This window comes from Stegodyphus dumicola, chromosome 2, assembly GCF_044657685.1.
Source record: "Stegodyphus dumicola isolate Sdum_Otavi_A_Nest chromosome 2, ASM4465768v1".
NCBI lineage: Eukaryota > Metazoa > Arthropoda > Arachnida > Araneae > Eresidae > Stegodyphus > Stegodyphus dumicola.
Genome location: NC_140769.1, coordinates 165453681 through 165471920, shown reverse-complemented (window position 1 = coordinate 165471920; position 18240 = coordinate 165453681). Strand labels below are relative to the sequence as shown.

Here is an 18240-nt window from a genome sequence, read left to right as displayed (position 1 = left end):
CTTTCATGGCAACTTCACCATTATTTGACTTCATGGTGATCCTGTGGTAAAATTTAAAAAAAGAAATCTACATAAAATAAAGCATTTTTTAAAAAAACAAAAAGCAAGTAATTTTCAGAATTATAGTTTTATTACTTTTGCAAGTCATTTTGGCTTACATAAATTATATTTTAAGTAAACTTCTTATGTATGCCATATTTTTAATGTTTCAAGTTTTCTAAAACAGGTTTTTTTTTTTTTTTTACACACATCAGAATATCTGTACAGTATGTATTTATTAGTCTGACTCCCAAAAGCATTACTCTGTATCTCATACATTTGACAATATACTCAGAAATGCAAACTGTAGGTGTTGGATGTCATTAAAATAAAAACATTTTAACAAGTGTATATATTACAAAAATATATAAATGAAACAAAGGAGGAATGTTTTTTGTGAAATTTACTAACGAATCTAAAAGTCTTGAAGATCTGCATGAACAATAAAAATCTACCAAAAATAATGGATTTATGGGCATAATTTGTAATTAAAATCAATTTTTATCAAAGAATTTATGAAAACAGTTTAATTTTCTCTCATAATCTTCTCTTCCTACAAGTAAACAGTAATCCATTCTCATTCCGATTTAAACCGAGAAAAAATTTTTATGAAGGCATTCTAGAAGCAACTAAACCATATAATGAAATACTATTAAAACTACCCTGATCAAAATTATGCAAAAATGGATAAATGTGATTATCATTAAAAGTAAAGAAACAGGTCACTTTATTTCTAAAATTGCAACAATCCAAGGTCAACGTCTTACAGAAGTGTTGTTTGCTTAAAAAAATACTGCAAAGCATATAAGAACTATTTGCCTAAGATGAGAGATGTCTTTGTGGAAAGCATGACTAATATTAACATTATACTACATATAGAAAATCATGGGGGAGGGGGACAAGCAGAGTTTAAGTGTCTTATTTACTTCGCAACTGTTTAGCCTTGCAGTTGAACAAGCTCCATCTGTTAATATCAAGGTAATCCTCCTTTTAATTCTTTTCTCATCTATACATGCATTATCAATCAACTCAGGCAAGTGAGATTTATGCAAAAAAGGCCAATAGTTTATACATCTCCACTACTTCTTCCAGAAATACCTTCAGAATATGTGCACAGACATAGAGAAAAAGCCAGAGACCTAAACCACCACTCTAACATCTCAGATGATCATTACATTGTTTCTGATTTATTTGATTATGGCAAAGCACTTGAAGGCTATCCTCCTAAAGGGAGAGATACCTTCGTCGAGAACTTTCTAAGGAAAACTGGTTTGTATACATGTTGCACATGGAGAAACCATAAAAACACCCATGCTGCTAGCCCATTCCAGGATTTGAACCTCGGAGCAAACTACCAATGTTCAGAGACTTCACAGCTCAGCCGCTGGTGAGCCCCACTACGTTGGTAATGCTATGCAATGATATCATAATGAAGAGAATGAATGAATGCCCTTCCACAAAATTTTAAGGTTCTTAACTTTTTAATAAAAAAAAAAGATGAGTACAAGCTATGGCTTGTAGAGTTTGAGGCCATAATTAAATTTTATAGATAACATTCATCGGTGCAAAGGTGGATTCATCCACAAATACCTTGAAAATAAGGGTGCAATGATTAGACAGATATCCAGATTTTAATCCTGCTTGGTGTAAGAGTTCCTCTTTAGAAATTACATGAATTAATAAATGACTTAAGAATGTGAATGGCTACTCTGAAATCTTAAAACTGCTGCAAATAGCAATAGTTAAATGATTGAGGCTTTTATGCAGGAGTTTTTAACACAAATTCATCATTTACACTGTACATGAAGCACAAAAATCATAAAAACCTAATTCAGCCAACTTATTTCACAGGAAATTGAATACAGTACAATTGAACAGCATTTTCCTCTCAATCCACAATGAATCAATAACATACAAATATGCCCTTATAACTTAAAAAAGAATTAGGGACAGTCTCACTTTTTATTAATCCTCCTAAAATTACAGTATTTCTTATTTTTGGACTTATCTGCTTTAATAAATATCATAGAAACCATGACATTTAATAAAATATGATAGCTATTATAAGAAATAACTGTATTTATTACTGTTACATATCAATTTAATTATGAACATGAGAAATAAAATTAATTTATTAACGGGTTTCCTAATGCAGAACTGTAAATACAAAAACTATGATAAATATTTCGGAACTCGAAAATGGCAATCAGTTTAGTAAGTTTTTAAAAAAAAATATTTATTATGTAATTTGCAATGATTTCAATTTTTGCTTCTCAACAATGGAAGCAATATTACAAATTTCATAAATTTTATTAAATAATACCTGATAAAATTAATATTTAGCAGCACAGAATTTACATAAAGCATTTTTGCTTACTTATTACTTTCTCCCATTGTATGATTATTAAATACATTTACATATGCATATGCATGATAAATTGCCAATAAATCTCAAATTCACCATAAATTTGTATACAACATCTAAATCATGTTCACTCACATGTTAAAAGAGCTCAATTATTCTATAAAAAAAAATTCAACAGACTAACTGCTGCACCATTCCTACATTCAAACCAAGAGAAGGACACATCTGAAATCATCACCACTAAAAAGGGTAGTGAACATGCAAAATTTAAGGCAAAAATGAACATACCTGTCATTTTGTGCCTTCCCTAGGAAGCAAAGAATCAGAAAAATAGTTAGAAGGAAAAAGAAAACTCCAAAGGAAATCATTAAAATAAAACCTAGTTTCTCACATTCAAAAAGACATTACTAAGACATGCAGGATAAAAAATCATGCAAGGTTAATGGATTTTTCAAGTTAGTGGATTATTCTTACCATTTTCTTTTTTGATTTTGCAGAACTCTTGCTCTGTGGTTGTGACTGGAAGAATATAGGTAATTGAGAGTTAAAAAAGCAATGTTAGAATTTTAGGAGAATCGCCACTTTTAGATTAGTTATGGGTTTTGTTATGAATTCTCAAATTTTAAAAAAAGGCACTAAAAATACTCAGTAAACATCTAAGATGCACTTTTTTTCACATGCTACTAGAGATAACTCATTCATAAAAAGATTTTAAATATTTTTCTAAATGAAAATAACCATTTGTAACTCAATATGAATAACAGATTCAAGAAAAATTTTAATACCACCTGCCAAAAAAGAAATATTCTCTATTCTATAGAAAAATACACTCTTATTTTACTTTTCCCATACATAAATGAGGAGTTAGTGCCAGTGAAACAAATATTCATTCACAAAAAATAAAATTCATCAAAACACTCAAAGGTTTTCTCATTCTTTGATTCTTTCCTGTTTGGAAGAAAATAGTCATTTATGCTTTAATTTTAAATATTGTGTTATAAATCATTAAGAATGAATAAAATACAGTTGTTGAAAATATTTTTGCATCTAAAGAGTTCATTTCTTTAAATACTTTTTTTTAATTCATTTGCTTTTATTTCTCAAATTGCTTTTATTTTTCAAATATATCATTAATATTTGAAAGGAACTAAAATTCAATAAACTCATTTTGTGCATTTATAAAATTGGTTTCCACAAAATTAAATACCTTATATTCAAAGGTTTTATTCAACTTTCCTACAAATCACTGTATTTAAATGCTCTTATCCTGACATTTTACTGTTTGTGCAATTTCATTGTATTATTAAGTTGTTGATTCAATTCATCTATTCAAAATATCTCGAGTTATGGCAACACGTGAATTCTTTGGAACCAGAAAATAAAGATGAATACAAGTTTGATACAATCTAAAAAATGAATAAGCCTCAAAAATGGCAACTCTAATTATTAAACTAATTAATCCTTGATATTTTCTAACTAGATCATAATAAATCACAAGCCCACATTCTAATTAAAAAATAAAGGCTGTATAGAGTAATTAAGATTACATAGTATTAAATACATACCTCACTATTCACAACTGGACTCTGTATAGTAGTTGGTGAGGTTCCATTTGCTGTTGAAACCTATAAAAGAATAAAAGTGATTTCATGGGGGGGGGGAACACACTCAGCAAGGCAAGTAAATATTAAGTTTCTATCAATATCAAAGACAGCATAATATTCCCAAATACTTATATATTACTGCTAACTTTAAAAATTAAAAATAAATGAAAGATTTAAAACTTTAAACTTAAAATTCAAGGAATGAGGCTAAACAATTAGCTTTAATGTCAATTCTGACACACTGCATATAAACCAAATACAGTATATGTAATGTATTTATCCAAATTAATTTAAATAACCATTCTACATGGCATCATACATATGTCAGTTTAATCATGTTCTCACTTCTTTCTAAATTTGCTTAATTTTCCCTCTATTAAAGATTTCCAAACTTTCAGGGAATTTATATATGCAGTAGTAAAAATGATTATATTCTCCTGCTTTTCTTTTTATCAAACTTAAATTACTTTGCAACTAGTTGTGAGATAATTCTAAAATAATAAAAAGCATTAAAAAATATACAATTTCAAAAACAGTGTAGCGAAAACAATGCAATTCTAAAACATCGTCATTGAAAATGTCATGATAAAAAATAAAGCACCCACAAATCATTGCATGACAATAACATCGCAGATATATATTTCAAGCTTTAAAAGTTGTAAATGCACATTCGCATAATGACTTGCTAGTGCAAGAAGGAAAGAGGAACATGTTTACTTTTATATTTTTGAATTAACTAATAAAATTCTGCTGAAGAATTAAGGAAACTTAAGCATTCAAAAACTGAATGCGAGAAGAAAATTAATGCGACTTATATCAATTGACAGAATTTTATAATTTGATAATTCAATGTAAATAGAGGCAACCATATGCAGTTACTCACCTTCCTTTTTCTACACTATATTTTTCATAACTTTATAAAAGAGATTAATTAATAAATGACTTGTCAGTTAACTACATAAGTTTAAAATTCTGTTAACTGCTAAACCTGGCATTATTTTTCTACTCATTTTCAGTTTTTAAGTACTTAAATTTCCTGCTTATTTTTTCAGCAAAAAATTAGTTAATTCAATAATATGGAGTATAAAAGTTAAAACAATCCTCATTCCTTCTTGTACTCGCAAATCTTTATGCAAACAGGCAAATTTTTAAAGCCTGAAAATTCACATTTATGATGTTATTATCATGCTAAGATTAGTAGATGCTTTTCTTAACCAGGTATTTTTTTAAACCACTTTATTTTCTATGATGATACTTTGTACCATAATATTTTAGAAATGCAATGTTTTCTCCTTGCTTTCTTTTCTCCCACGATGTTTTGCGTGACGTTTTCGCCTTCCGTTGCTTTCTACACAATGTTTTAGTCGGGGATGTATCTGCCATGATGTTTTTGGCAGACAACATAAGATTACAATTAAATTTCTGCTGATCAATTTTGATTTAAAAGCTTTTATTGTTAACGGGCTCACAATTTAACATTTATTGTACATGATCAAGTCTTATTTTCCAGAGAAATACAGTCTGTAATCCGGACGTCCATTATCCGGACCTCAAAGCCACAAACTTTTTTTTGTATGTTTTACGCATGCGCGTTTAATGTTTACACATGCGCGTTTAGCACAAAAAACAAAGCAACTTAAACAACTTACATTGAAAGAAATGTTTAATAAAGTAAACAAATAAATATTAAGCTTTTTTTTTTTTTTTTTTTTTGGGTAAATTTTGATACCCTTTAGATCGTAATTGCTCTTTATTTCATAAATTAGGGTTTCATATTTTTAATTGTATAATTTCTGCATGCCATCTTACCAGATTTAAATTGATGATCTATAAACCCGGAAAAACCCTTAATCCAGAATCACCGAAATCCCGACGAGTACGGATTACGGACTTTGTACTGTATAGAAAACTAAGCTATCATAAATAACACACAGGTCTAAAGAGAAAGGGAATGGAGTAAAAAGATCTAAGATTGAGCCCTTGGCCAATTTTTTTCTCTTTGATAATTTACTTAATTTAAATATGTTTTATAAATTTAGTGCATAACAGTTAAAGTTTAAAGATCAAAACAAAAAATTAAATATGTACAAAGCATTTTTTTCTCTCTCTCCAATAAGCTTCTTATGACATTTTAGATAGGTTACCACTGCAATGGCACTACAGATACTGGTTTGAAACTCTTTATTGAAAAATCTGATAAAATGGAAATCCTGAAAAATACCATGGAGTAAAAATATGACACTTCAAGTAATTCAGGATATTAATGTGATGTACATACATACACACATATTTTAAAATAATTAGCAAAATATTTTTTTTTTGTAATTAAGCATTAATTAAAGCTCCACTGGATCATTTTAACAAACTTACTTATCATTTTTCTTTCAACATTTTAATTACTAAGTTTAGCTTGCTTTCCAAAGGTATTAAGTTTCAAGAACTGCTTTGTTTCTATTTTTCTTTGGTAACTGCAAATTTGCTACGATCAGCAAAATGATTTAGATAATGGCTCTTCACCAACTCTTAACTGCATATAATCAGCATATTCTATACATGCCTCTTTATGAATACATTTAAACTCCTTTTCTAATGGATTTGACTTTCAGAAATTCCTGGTAATTTTTGCAACTTCTGCATCCAATAAAAATTCCATCACAGACAAGTTTAATATCTTGAAGATTATACATCCATATGATGACACTGCATACACAACTGCCAATACAATACATGAACTGTATTGTGTTGTCAACTGAATATTGGGAGTTTGACCCAAGTCCAGTCCTAGGCTTGATTTTCTCAATGTATAACAAAAATACAAGCCAGTTTCCCTTAGGAAGTCCTCCCTTTGAGCAAAAAGCTCTAATTTACCATATTCATTAAAATTTAACTTTACTGGTACATATGGTTTTCTCAGGTCTAAAATTCAGAATTTGAGAAAGTAAGGAAGCCAAAATTTTCGCTACATACAGATCATAATTCTTACCTGAATAACATAACTTATGTCATCATATTTTCTGCTTTTATTATTCCCATTTATCACCATAATACTAAATTCTTACGAAGACAGAGGAATTTATATGTAAATTATTTACACAGGTTTTAGCTCACAGCACATTTAATTGATAATTATGAAAATTTTCAGAATTATTTACAAAATAAATTTTTAATGTTAATTATTATTCATCTTGGTTGAGAATCATTTGGCATTTAAACTGAATGCAAGCTTTCAAATAATTTTATAATTAAACCTTCATACAAAATGTACAGTTTTCATCATATATTCACATTCCATTTTCTGTAAGAGGCATATTTCGCAATTACTTACAAAGCAAATCAAGTCTAACGAAACCGAAAAATATTTTTAAACTGAAATGTCAAAATATGAAAACTGTACCTGAGCGGCTTCCAACTGGCTTTTCAACTTTTTTACCATTTCTTGCTCAGCTGTAAGAGCATCTTGACCTATTTTGACTAAGGAATTCAATCTAACCATTTGAGAAGAAAAGTCTTTGCTTATTTTCTTTTCTTTCTCTAATTTGGTCTTCAAATCTTCTATTTCCTGTAAGAACAGGTATAAAATACTTAGACAAAGAAAATCTCAGTACTCAATTTTATTGCTATAGAATAACAATATAATCTAATGAAATCAAAGATTGCAATACAACCTCCCTCCTCACCAAACAATATTTATATAATCTAACACTTTAGACACGATTATTACTTGCAAAAATTGCTGTTTTCCAAGAACAGACTTCAATACAGACATTTCACTAACCGCGAATAGCTTTTAATCAACATAATCATTTTTAGTAATCTCTTTAAATTTACTATAACCATATTAAAATATGAAATAATAAACCCCCTAAGCAAAAAGGTTATTCAAATATTTAACTCAATATTATCATGAATTAAAACTCTTAAGAAATACTGATTTTGATTACTGATTTTTATTGATCCAGGTAAGGTGAAAAGCTAGCACTTGACGGGCATGTTAAGTGGATAATGTTTATGAAAATATTTAACAAATATTTTTCAATTTAAAAAACATTTCAAAAAATAAAAAATTATCAGTAAAGACATTAAAAAAAATAAACCCAACAATATAGAACACCATACTGAAGATAAGCAAAATATTTCTCTCAGATTTTTAATGTGATCTAAAATTGTAAATTTACTACCTGAGCTATTCAATGAAAATACTTTGCTACCTGAAGAAAATTTAACATATATAAAAACAGGAAAAATTAAAAATCAATTATTAAGATACCAAAATATGTACACATACATCAATACACTGTTCCCTTACATATGCATTTTTATTATACGTAAATACTTTGACACAGATACAGAATTTGCTTTCCAATCATTAAATTATTCTATGCTATCTTATAAAATTAAGAGTACAAAATTAGACTATTGAACTAAAATTTAATAACAAAGTTGTGAAAAAACATTTATCAACAGTTTTCCACAGATCTTAAGGAAATAAAGAACACAGTTTAAATACAAATTAAAATTTTTTTAATACAGAATCTAGTACCTTCTTTAACAATTCATTTCATACTCTTAAACAAAAGGTGAGCAAACATACCTTCTTTAAACTGTCATTGCAGTTGCTTTCTTTCTGAAGCTCTAAAACCTGTTTTTCTTTATCTTCCAACTGATCTCTAAGATTTATGCAATTCTTTTGTACCTAAAAATGTACACACAGAAATATGTACTACAAATAAATTAACAGAAAATAATAAGAGTAAATTTACATTCATGATCTTCTGGTACCCCGACAAAATAGCCCAATTCAAAGGCTTCTGAACTGGGTCAGAATTTTGAAGTCTCTTTAAATTTTGTCGTATCTATACACACAGGTGATTAAAAAGGGAGTGCTGTGATGGATGCTTAAATCCATAACTATATCTTGGACACAAAGGTATTATAAAAAATATATGCATTCAAATTTGATACTGTACACATATTTACAAATTTTCATATTAACTTATTAAAAAAGTTTTGCAATCATTTGTTGAGTAGGGTGCCAAAGTAATAATTCCCACATACAGGTTACTGCAGTATACATAGTTAAAAGAAATACAGAGGGTTATTGGAGAAGTTAAACAACAAGAATCAATTTGTTTGTAAATTTTGCTGGACTAGTTTTTATGGTTTAAATACAGAACTATCGTCTTCAGCTGCCTAAGTGCAACCAAGCATCTTCTTCAGCTACCTTGTTTAACTTCCCCAATAATCATTATTTGGCATGCTATTTTAACCTAAATTATAGGAGTTCCATGCTCATATTTTGCTACCGTTTTCATTTTAGTGCTTAGGCAACTCAAGAAAATGGTTCTGTATTTAAAGCACCCTGCAAAATTTACAAACATTATGCTGATTCCTGTTGCTTAACTTCTCCAATAATCATTATTCGACATGTTATTTAACCTAAAATGTAGAGGGTGTTTACACATTTTTAGAATGATTTCAGCAGGGCCATTTAATTAACGTTCAAATTCAAAGGGTACTCTTTTTTTGGGGGGGGACTATAAGTCTGCATTGTGATTTCCATGACAGAAGGACTTTATGCAAATATTTCTAGGGGAATAGATTTGCATTCCTCTTCCACTAATTTCCACAGTCCATAAATCATGAAGACACAACAGTCCATTGGTGAAAAATCAGAGGACTTAGAAGAAATACATTGAAAAGATATACAGTACAAAGTCTGTAATCCGGACGTTCATTACCCGGAATGATCTATATTCTGGATCTCAAAGACACAAAATTTTTTTTGGATGCTTTATGCATCTGCGTTGGGAAGATGTGTCTCCAGATACCTTAAAAATGCTTGGCATAATTTATGGCCAGCTACCATATTTCATGGTGAGAATGATGAAGATGATAGCCAATGAAGGTTTTCGAACATCGCAAACTAAAGGTGAAGTTTTCCAGTTATTGGATTTGGTAAAGAAATGTGGAGAAGCGGTAATAAATAAAGATGATATAACAGAAGTTTTTCATTGCGATGACAATGCCCCAATCATCAATCAATTAACGGACGGCGAAATCTGTAGTATGGTTCTAAATCCAGAAAATATTGCTTCCGACAGTGAAGAAAGTGACAGAGAGGTTAATGAAAATGAAAAAATTTCGATTGGCAAGTTAGTCGGTATTCTCGACACAGCAATTACAGGACTTGAACAGTGGAACTTTGTAACTTAATGAGAAATTATGTCTGTTTATAGAATTAAAGAGAAAGTATTAGCACAAAAAAAGAAGCAATTTAAATAATTTATATTGAAAGAAATGTTTAATAAAGTAAATAAATAAATATTAAGCTTTTTTTTGTAAATTTTGATACCCTTAGACCATAATTGCTCTTTATTTCATAAATTACGGTTCCATAATTTTAATTGTATAATTTCTGAATGCCATCTTACCAGATTTAAATTGATGATCTATAATCCGGAAAAACCCCTAAACCGGAATCGCCGAAGTCCCGACGAGTCCGGATTACGGACTTTGTACTGTACATGGCATGCTAGAATTAGTCGTCATTTTTTCAAGGAATGCAATGGTACTTTTTGGAGTATTATTTGTTGCTTTATCCAGATGAATTTTCACTCTTTGAAAGTCACTGTGATAAAGAAATGGAATATTTTCTATAAATATCACAGATAAAACTTTCTCTTGATAGTACATTGAGTTTATAGTAAAAAATTTTCCCACTGTTAAGAGAATCCTATGACAATCGCAAACCCCTCAGATGGGGCCCACCAGCGGCTGAACGGTAAAGTCGCTGAACACTGGTAGTTCGGTCCAAACCCACAAATGGGCTGGTTGCATGGGCATTTTCATGTTTTTTCCCCATGTGTAATGTGTATACAAGCCACTTTTCCTTAGAAAGTCCTCCACAAAAGCATTCCTCCCCTTATGCAGATAGCCCTCGAGGATTTGCCATAATCACATAAAACCAACCAATCTTTGCATTGATGGAACCAGGTTTGTAAATTCATTCATTGTTTTCAATACTAGACCTATTCTCTCGCTGCAGTCATTTAGATGAACCCATGTTTCATGAAGGGTCACAATGTATTTACATTTATCTCCCGCTTTCGTATAGGGTTTTACATACTGCATTGAACCACATGCCTCTGGTGAACATTATCATTTTTAGCTTTAAGTTGTAAATACTAATTTATTATTTTATTTATTGTAGCTACAAATACATTTAAAGACTGCAATTTATTTCGGCATTGGCCGATTTTCACATTACCAATGATATAACTTCAGAAAAATTTAAAGCAGTATATACCTTTTTCGGGTATTTGTTTGGAGTCTTCTTTCCAAACAGAAGTAGCAGTCATGGGTTTTCCCTCTCCAATTAATAATGTTGCTGACTCTTCACTCTGAAATTTAATACCATGCATTGCACAATGTTTTTGAATTTATGGAATAGGGATTTCTCTTTGGAAGGCAAAAACATATCCTTTAATCCCAAGCTTGTTTACATGTGACATTTTGAGAGATTTATAAATTTAAAAGTAGCAGATGATATTTCTAATTTTAGGTACTAATCTGTTTTTAGAAATTTTTATTCCAAAACATTTGATTTTCTTTTAATTCTTTATTGAAATGGTTCTAAAAATATGTAAACACCGTCTATATAATTCAAGTAAAAAAATTATAGCAAAGGGGAGTTTCTTTAAAATAAAAGTGACTTATCATATTTAAAAATACACAAGTAAATAAATATTCTAAATTTATTAAAACCAATAAATAATAATGTTAAGTAATCTGTACAAAAATAAAATGAATACCTCATCATATTTCTGTTCTAAATGCGACCTTTCATTTTCAGCACTTTCAAGAGTACTTTGGAGTAATTTTAATTTTTCTTGTAACTGAAAATTAATAAAGATAATAAAAATAATAGAAATATAGAATAATAATAGAAATAATAGAATAATAATATAAATATAAAGCCATTTTATTATACATAAATATGACAAATATGGTATATATCTGCAACTCATGCCTATTAAGAAAGATTAAATATATTTCAGAAATATTAAGGTTCATATTTTCAAAATGAAAAAAATGCAAGTAATATTTCTTTTTAGAATACCATTTCTATTCACAGAAATTCATACTTTTGAAATATATCCACATGTTTTATGTTAAAAAAGTTATGCTAACTGAATAGTTGTGAAATATCAAACCTACTTCTTCTAACTGGCTAATCTGTTGGAATGTAGATTGCATAGTTTCTTTTTCAGCAGCAAGGGCATCTCGCTCTGATAAAATCTAAAAATATTACAAAAAGTTTAATTATAACCCAACTACAATAAATGTGTATACCAAAATCAATATAAATGTCTTACCTGCGCCAACTCCTGTTCTTTCTTTTTTAACCTTGATTGCCATATTGCTTCCGCTGCTGCGGCCCTCTTTTGAAGATTGAGCATAATTGACTCCTTGAAAAGGAAGGGGGGATAAAATTATAATAAATGCAACAACTGACTACAAATTTGCATTTTTCAAAATGCTCATAAATAAAGAAAGGTCTTGTGATTACCAATCAAACAGGTTGTGAATATTAAAGACTATGCTGCAAGAGGCACAGACTTTATTACAGCAAAGTGGCATGGTATTAAAAAGAATAAGTAACTATGCTAAAATAACACAGTCACTTTACTAGAAAAATCTTCAAAAATAATTAAGTTCAGTGTGTAGTGCCTAACAAAACAGTCCAAGTGTTTTTACTTCATACGGAGAAAATGTTTCAGAAATCAATTCTTAATTTTTTTTATACAGCTGATCATCAGATAAGAAAGGGGAAGGAAGACTTCAGCTAATTATAATCATCATACGATAATAAAACTCTACAAAGAATTTTTCATATCAGTATAAGTAAGAGTAATAATAATTTCAGCAGGCATAAGTAATTTTTTTAAATTTATTGATAGTATATGCATATGGAAATTTGAAACACTAAATTTGAATTAAAATTATTTATTATTCAAAATTTAAAAAAAAAGAAAATTCAAATTAATTCAAAATTAAAATTAAGAAAAACTGTTACTAAGAATCTTAATTTAATTTTCAGTCAATTAAGACTTAAAAATTCACCAATATTAAATACTACCTGATTTACCACTTGCAGTTTGATGTACAGTAAATGACGAATTTGGGATATGCAAAGTCCCAAATTTTATTAATATTTTTTTTACAAAAATTAAACAAACTTATTGAGAATTAATCGAATTTACAAGAAGTCTTAGGTCACGCTTAGTGGCACTAAATCGGACTGTATGATAAATTTTTGTTTAATTTGAAACATAGTCTTATTTGCATTTCATAATGAAGTTACAAATTGCTCAACTTTATGCTTAAAAAAAAAGTTTTTAGAATTTAAAAATATTCAGGTAACTTGAGCTTTCTAGTTAAATGAATGCTGGATAGTATTTTAAAAGAAATAGCAACCGTATTTTTTTCCAATTACACTTAACGCAATAATTGTAATAAAATTTAATTCTGATTAAAACTTTGCTCTATATACGTAAGTGCTTTTATACACCTAATGTAAGAAAAAACCATTGCAGGTGTGAGATTCAAAATTTTGCAAATTATGGGTATAATAGAATTAAAAACACAGTTGTTGACATTTTGAACTCCAACCTTTAAACCAATGCAGGCTGTGAAACGCTATCTTTCCAAAGGGAAAAAAAAAAAAAAAAAAACTACAGCCATAAAATTATGAAAAGACTGTCAAATTTTGAACTTGCTTTCGTCCAATGAAAACGCATCAGTTTCAAAGGTGATGAAAAATTAAATAGAAAATAAGAGTTATTTTAGCATGTATTTTTCTATTAAAGCCCTACCAAACATTTCTGGCCCAATATTGGCACATATTTGGTTTATTTTTGTCCTCAAACTGATATTATATGAAATGACTACACACAGCAACAAAGAAACAGTCTCTAAGTTCATGACAAAATTTTCCAAAAACCCATTGTAGACAGACTATGCTATATTTCTGCTTGTGAATAGGTTTTCATAAATTCCCACAATTTTGTCGCATCCATTCATTTCAATATTAGGATGAGAAAACAAAGATGTGGCACTTACTTCTGTCATGTATCCAAGCAACCTTTGTATTGATTCAATTGGAATAAGTTTTAGTTTGCAAAATCCAATAGATTTTTAACTCTTGACACTATATATAAGTGAATCCTATATAAGTGAATCCTACGGCTGTAATAAAAGGAACAGGTAATCTAACAAATCACATTTGTGTTCAGAGCACTTTTTTCTTCCAAGCATGAAGCAAGTCCTTTGCTTACAATCACATTTTTATTTAACCCTCTGAATGACATGAACAGCTAAATTTGGCCATGAGATTTTCTGTCACTTGGTATATATATTAGATTATAATTTGAAATATTTTGCTTTCTTATGTTTTTAATAATGTAAATATCAACTTAATGAATGGAAGTTATCAAAATGAAGACTAAAATACAGTCAAAAGTCGTTAATTCGGACACCCATAATCCGGAATGATCTACAATCCGGACCTCAAAGCTAAAAACTTTCGACGCATGCGCATAGGCGTTTAAGCGTGCGCGTAAGACCTTTACGACTGCGCATTTGCGTGTGCACAAGCGCAGAATACGTTTTCGCTGCGCGTTTAATGTATAACGGACGGTATAAGCTAAAATTATCTAATTGTCTATTTCAGTTATTGATGATTGCGTTGTTCCTTAATCTTCGAATTGGATCCGGCTTATTATTTTTTGCAGACTGTAAGAGCAATTTTATAAAAGTAAGCTTGAACTTTCGATTATGTCAAATAGAATTTCCGATGCTGGAGCTCCCAAAGGATCTACGAAAACGAAAATATGTTTCGATGTCCATCAAACAAAAAGTGGAATTGCTCCAAAAAATGGATAAAAGCATATCCTTTGTTTATCTAACCGTTCCGAAATCTGTTTATCAATTTCACGCTGCTCTGCGCGGGGGGAACGTGGCCGTGCAATGAACTGGAAGTTGATCTGTCAACACTATCGTTATCTTCAGGGCAGATGTTTTTATTTTATTTGGCTTATAATTCCTAATTAAATGTAGTATTTCATCTCGATGTACTTCGTCTTTGATATGATTTAAATCAAATTCCTCGTCATTATAAATATCATGAATACAAATCAAATGGTTTTCTGGTTGCAATTTTCTAATTTCGGCTATGCATAATGTATGCTTTACGCATACGCGCGTTGAAAGAAATGTTTAATAAAGTAAACAAATAAATATTAAGCTTTTTTTTTTGTAAATTTTGATACCCTTTATATCATAATTGCTCATTATTTTATAAATTACAGTTTCATATTTTTAATTTTATAATTTCTGCATGCCATCTTACCAGATTTAAACTGATGATCTATAATCCGGAAAAATCGATAATCCGGATTCGCTGAAGTCCCGACGAGTCCGGATTAACGACTTTTGACTGTATGTAATTATAAAAATTTAGCAAAATTGGTTTAAATTACAGATCTTCATCAGCAGATCCAAAAAGCTAAGTCGCTCAGACAGATGAGATGGCTATTTAAAAACAATATTTCTTCATAAAGAATCTCTCCTTCTTGAATGAACAGGATAGTTACTTTTCCTCTCTTAATAAATTCCAAGTTGTAAAATGCATTGCAGTAAAAAAAACAAAAAAACAGGAAAGTAAAAAAACATATTCAAATGAAAAATGCACTTGTGTGAGTGATAGTTACAAAGGCAATTATCGCTACGAAATAAGTTAAACCAAACTGAAAACACCTCACACGAAGAAAATATGCCAGAACAAAAAAAGCACCAAATGGTATGGCTTTAATGAAACCAAAAATGATAATTTAGAGCTAATGTCTATAAATAAATGTTCATGTGTTGTTAAATGCATCTTTTACATATCTGTATTTAAAAATTTAACATAACATTTGTATTTAACATAATAATTTCACATAATAACACAATAATGTAACATAATAATTTCATTTGCATTTAACATACTAATAACATTTGCATGCAGTCTAAAAACTTGGCTGTGAAAAATAATTCACATAATTTTTAAAAATAACTCATCATTTTGATCAAAATAAGACAAAATTTTCTTTCATTTAGTTTAGCTATTAATTGGCATTTCTTTTCCTTTCAGTATTCATATAAAAAAAATTAAGTTACATACATTTTGCTTAAAGTTAGCATAAACTAAAATTTTCATAGTCTGAAGGTCTACCTTATTTGATTTATTTCTTAACTTACATGCTTATTACCAGGCATAAAAAATACATAATTTTTTAATTAAAAAATAAAAATTCCTCACTTGCCAAAATAAAGAAATACATAAAAAAATCTGATGTGTACGCCAAATGACTTCCTTGTACGGAATATTAAAATATATGCATTTTTTCCTGCATTTCATTTAAACTTAATAAATTGAATTAAAACCACTTCGTCGATAGCACATAAACCACAATAGAATACATGTACTCTTTAAAATTCACTATATTTATTTACCATTACTGGCACTCTGGCACAAGGTGCACTTAACAGCATTACATCTCATTCATTTGATAACTCAGAATGCACAAAAATTATATCATCTCAAGAATTATCTAATTGTTGCCACATGTTCTATTCAAATACCATAATAAATCAAAGAATGTATAAGAGAAATTAAACAAAAAAAGCAGTAGTTTTTCACAGACAATTCAGTGCCACTTACATTCTCCCCTATCCAAGACAGACTGGCAACATTAAAATTAATAGAAAGCTGACATCATTGAAATCTCCATATTTCTTCAATGTTTCTCTGCTACAAGCGACAAGTATGTCAGATGCTAAAAACTGCTTTGCACTCAAAAATGAATTTTTCAAGTACGAAAGGCCTTTTTCTTTTTGGTGCTTGCTAGAATGGTATTTAATTCTTTGACTTCTTTTATAAATGCACCATCTCTAACAAAATTCACTTTATGCACCCAGCACTGACAATACCCATTACAGTCTCTAACAACTATTTTCATTAAAGGTCTCTAACAACTATTTTCATTAAGTGGCAGTCATATACCATGCAGAACTTGATACTGAGTCTTCTTTTATATTCTTTCCTTGTGTATATTCCTTTATTCTGTCAATTACTCCACATGATGACCCATACTAATAAAAATTTATGATCACTAAATTTAAATACACATTTGGAAAACAAAATAAAGTGTATATACCACAGTTTGTTATATTGCCTGAACTTAATGAGTAAAATGACTTGCATATATATGCACAAGATAGTGGTAAGTAGAAGCTTAAAACAGACTCCAAAGAACATGTGATGAGTTGCTGGCCAACAAGTGGCATGTGAATTAAAATTTCTTTTCGTGAGTTTTCTTCACCCAATAAGTTTAAAAGCAACATTTCACATTTTATAACTAATGCTAGTAAATTTACATTTGACTGCATCTATTTCATAAATATAAAAATTACATATTCCTACCAGTCCTTCAAAATACATATAGTCATATTATCCTTTTTAAAAATACTATATATGATTATACAACACTGGCAGAAGTACTCGATGCCAGTTAAGTTAGACTGAGAGTAATGTATCTAACAGAGAGAATGATACCACAATAATCCTTCTCTAATACCGATGCAAAAAATACTATTCATAGTCATACATTTTTCAGTCTGATGTGAAATGGAAACCCACATAAAAAATTTTGATAGAAAAATAAACTTATTCTCTCTCATTATATCAGCAACAATCGCACGCAGTTTCTAACGATTTTTGTCTTTCTAATTAAATGGTTGTAACAACTCAAGTTCCATCCAATATTTCTCCTATATTCAATTTTAGTCAATTAAATGTGGCAAACAAATTTACCATAATTAATCAGAAATCAATAATGTGGACAAATGCACAAACAGACAGTCTTCTTTATATAGAGAGATTTTGTAGAAATTACATATTTTTGATTAACAAACTATGATTTGAAAGCGAGCAATAGCAACAATTTTCGAAATACAACATTTTTATCTCCAACGTATCAGACTGTTGTCACTTAAAAATAATGAGGGCAAAAATTGGTGTTTTCAGAATTTTTAATTAATATCTCGGCTGATTAAAGTTGTACGAAGACGAAAACAGTCGAAATGGCTTCCCAAAAATTTTTGGAATTGGGACTAATGTATTTAATGTTT

At 29.4% G+C, this 18240-nt stretch overlaps 1 protein-coding gene across 2 annotated transcripts in view; it reads right to left on the bottom strand.

Annotated features, from left to right (window-relative positions):
- Nucleotides 1–18240, bottom strand: part of LOC118192602 (uncharacterized) — a 56347-nt gene that overhangs the window by 1695 nt on the left and 36412 nt on the right. Inside the window, exons 13-19 of one of the 2 annotated variants that reach the window (XM_035363598.2) lie at nt 12384–12476; nt 12226–12306; nt 11820–11903; nt 8600–8701; nt 7403–7567; nt 3970–4029; nt 2879–2923 (exon numbers count right to left, since the gene is read on the bottom strand). In XM_035363598.2, the coding sequence (XP_035219489.2) occupies nt 2879–2923; nt 3970–4029; nt 7403–7567; nt 8600–8701; nt 11820–11903; nt 12226–12306; nt 12384–12476 (630 nt within the window). The remainder of the gene's footprint in view (nt 1–2878; nt 2924–3969; nt 4030–7402; nt 7568–8599; nt 8702–11819; nt 11904–12225; nt 12307–12383; nt 12477–18240) is intronic. The other variant, XM_035363599.2, reaches the window with a different exon arrangement.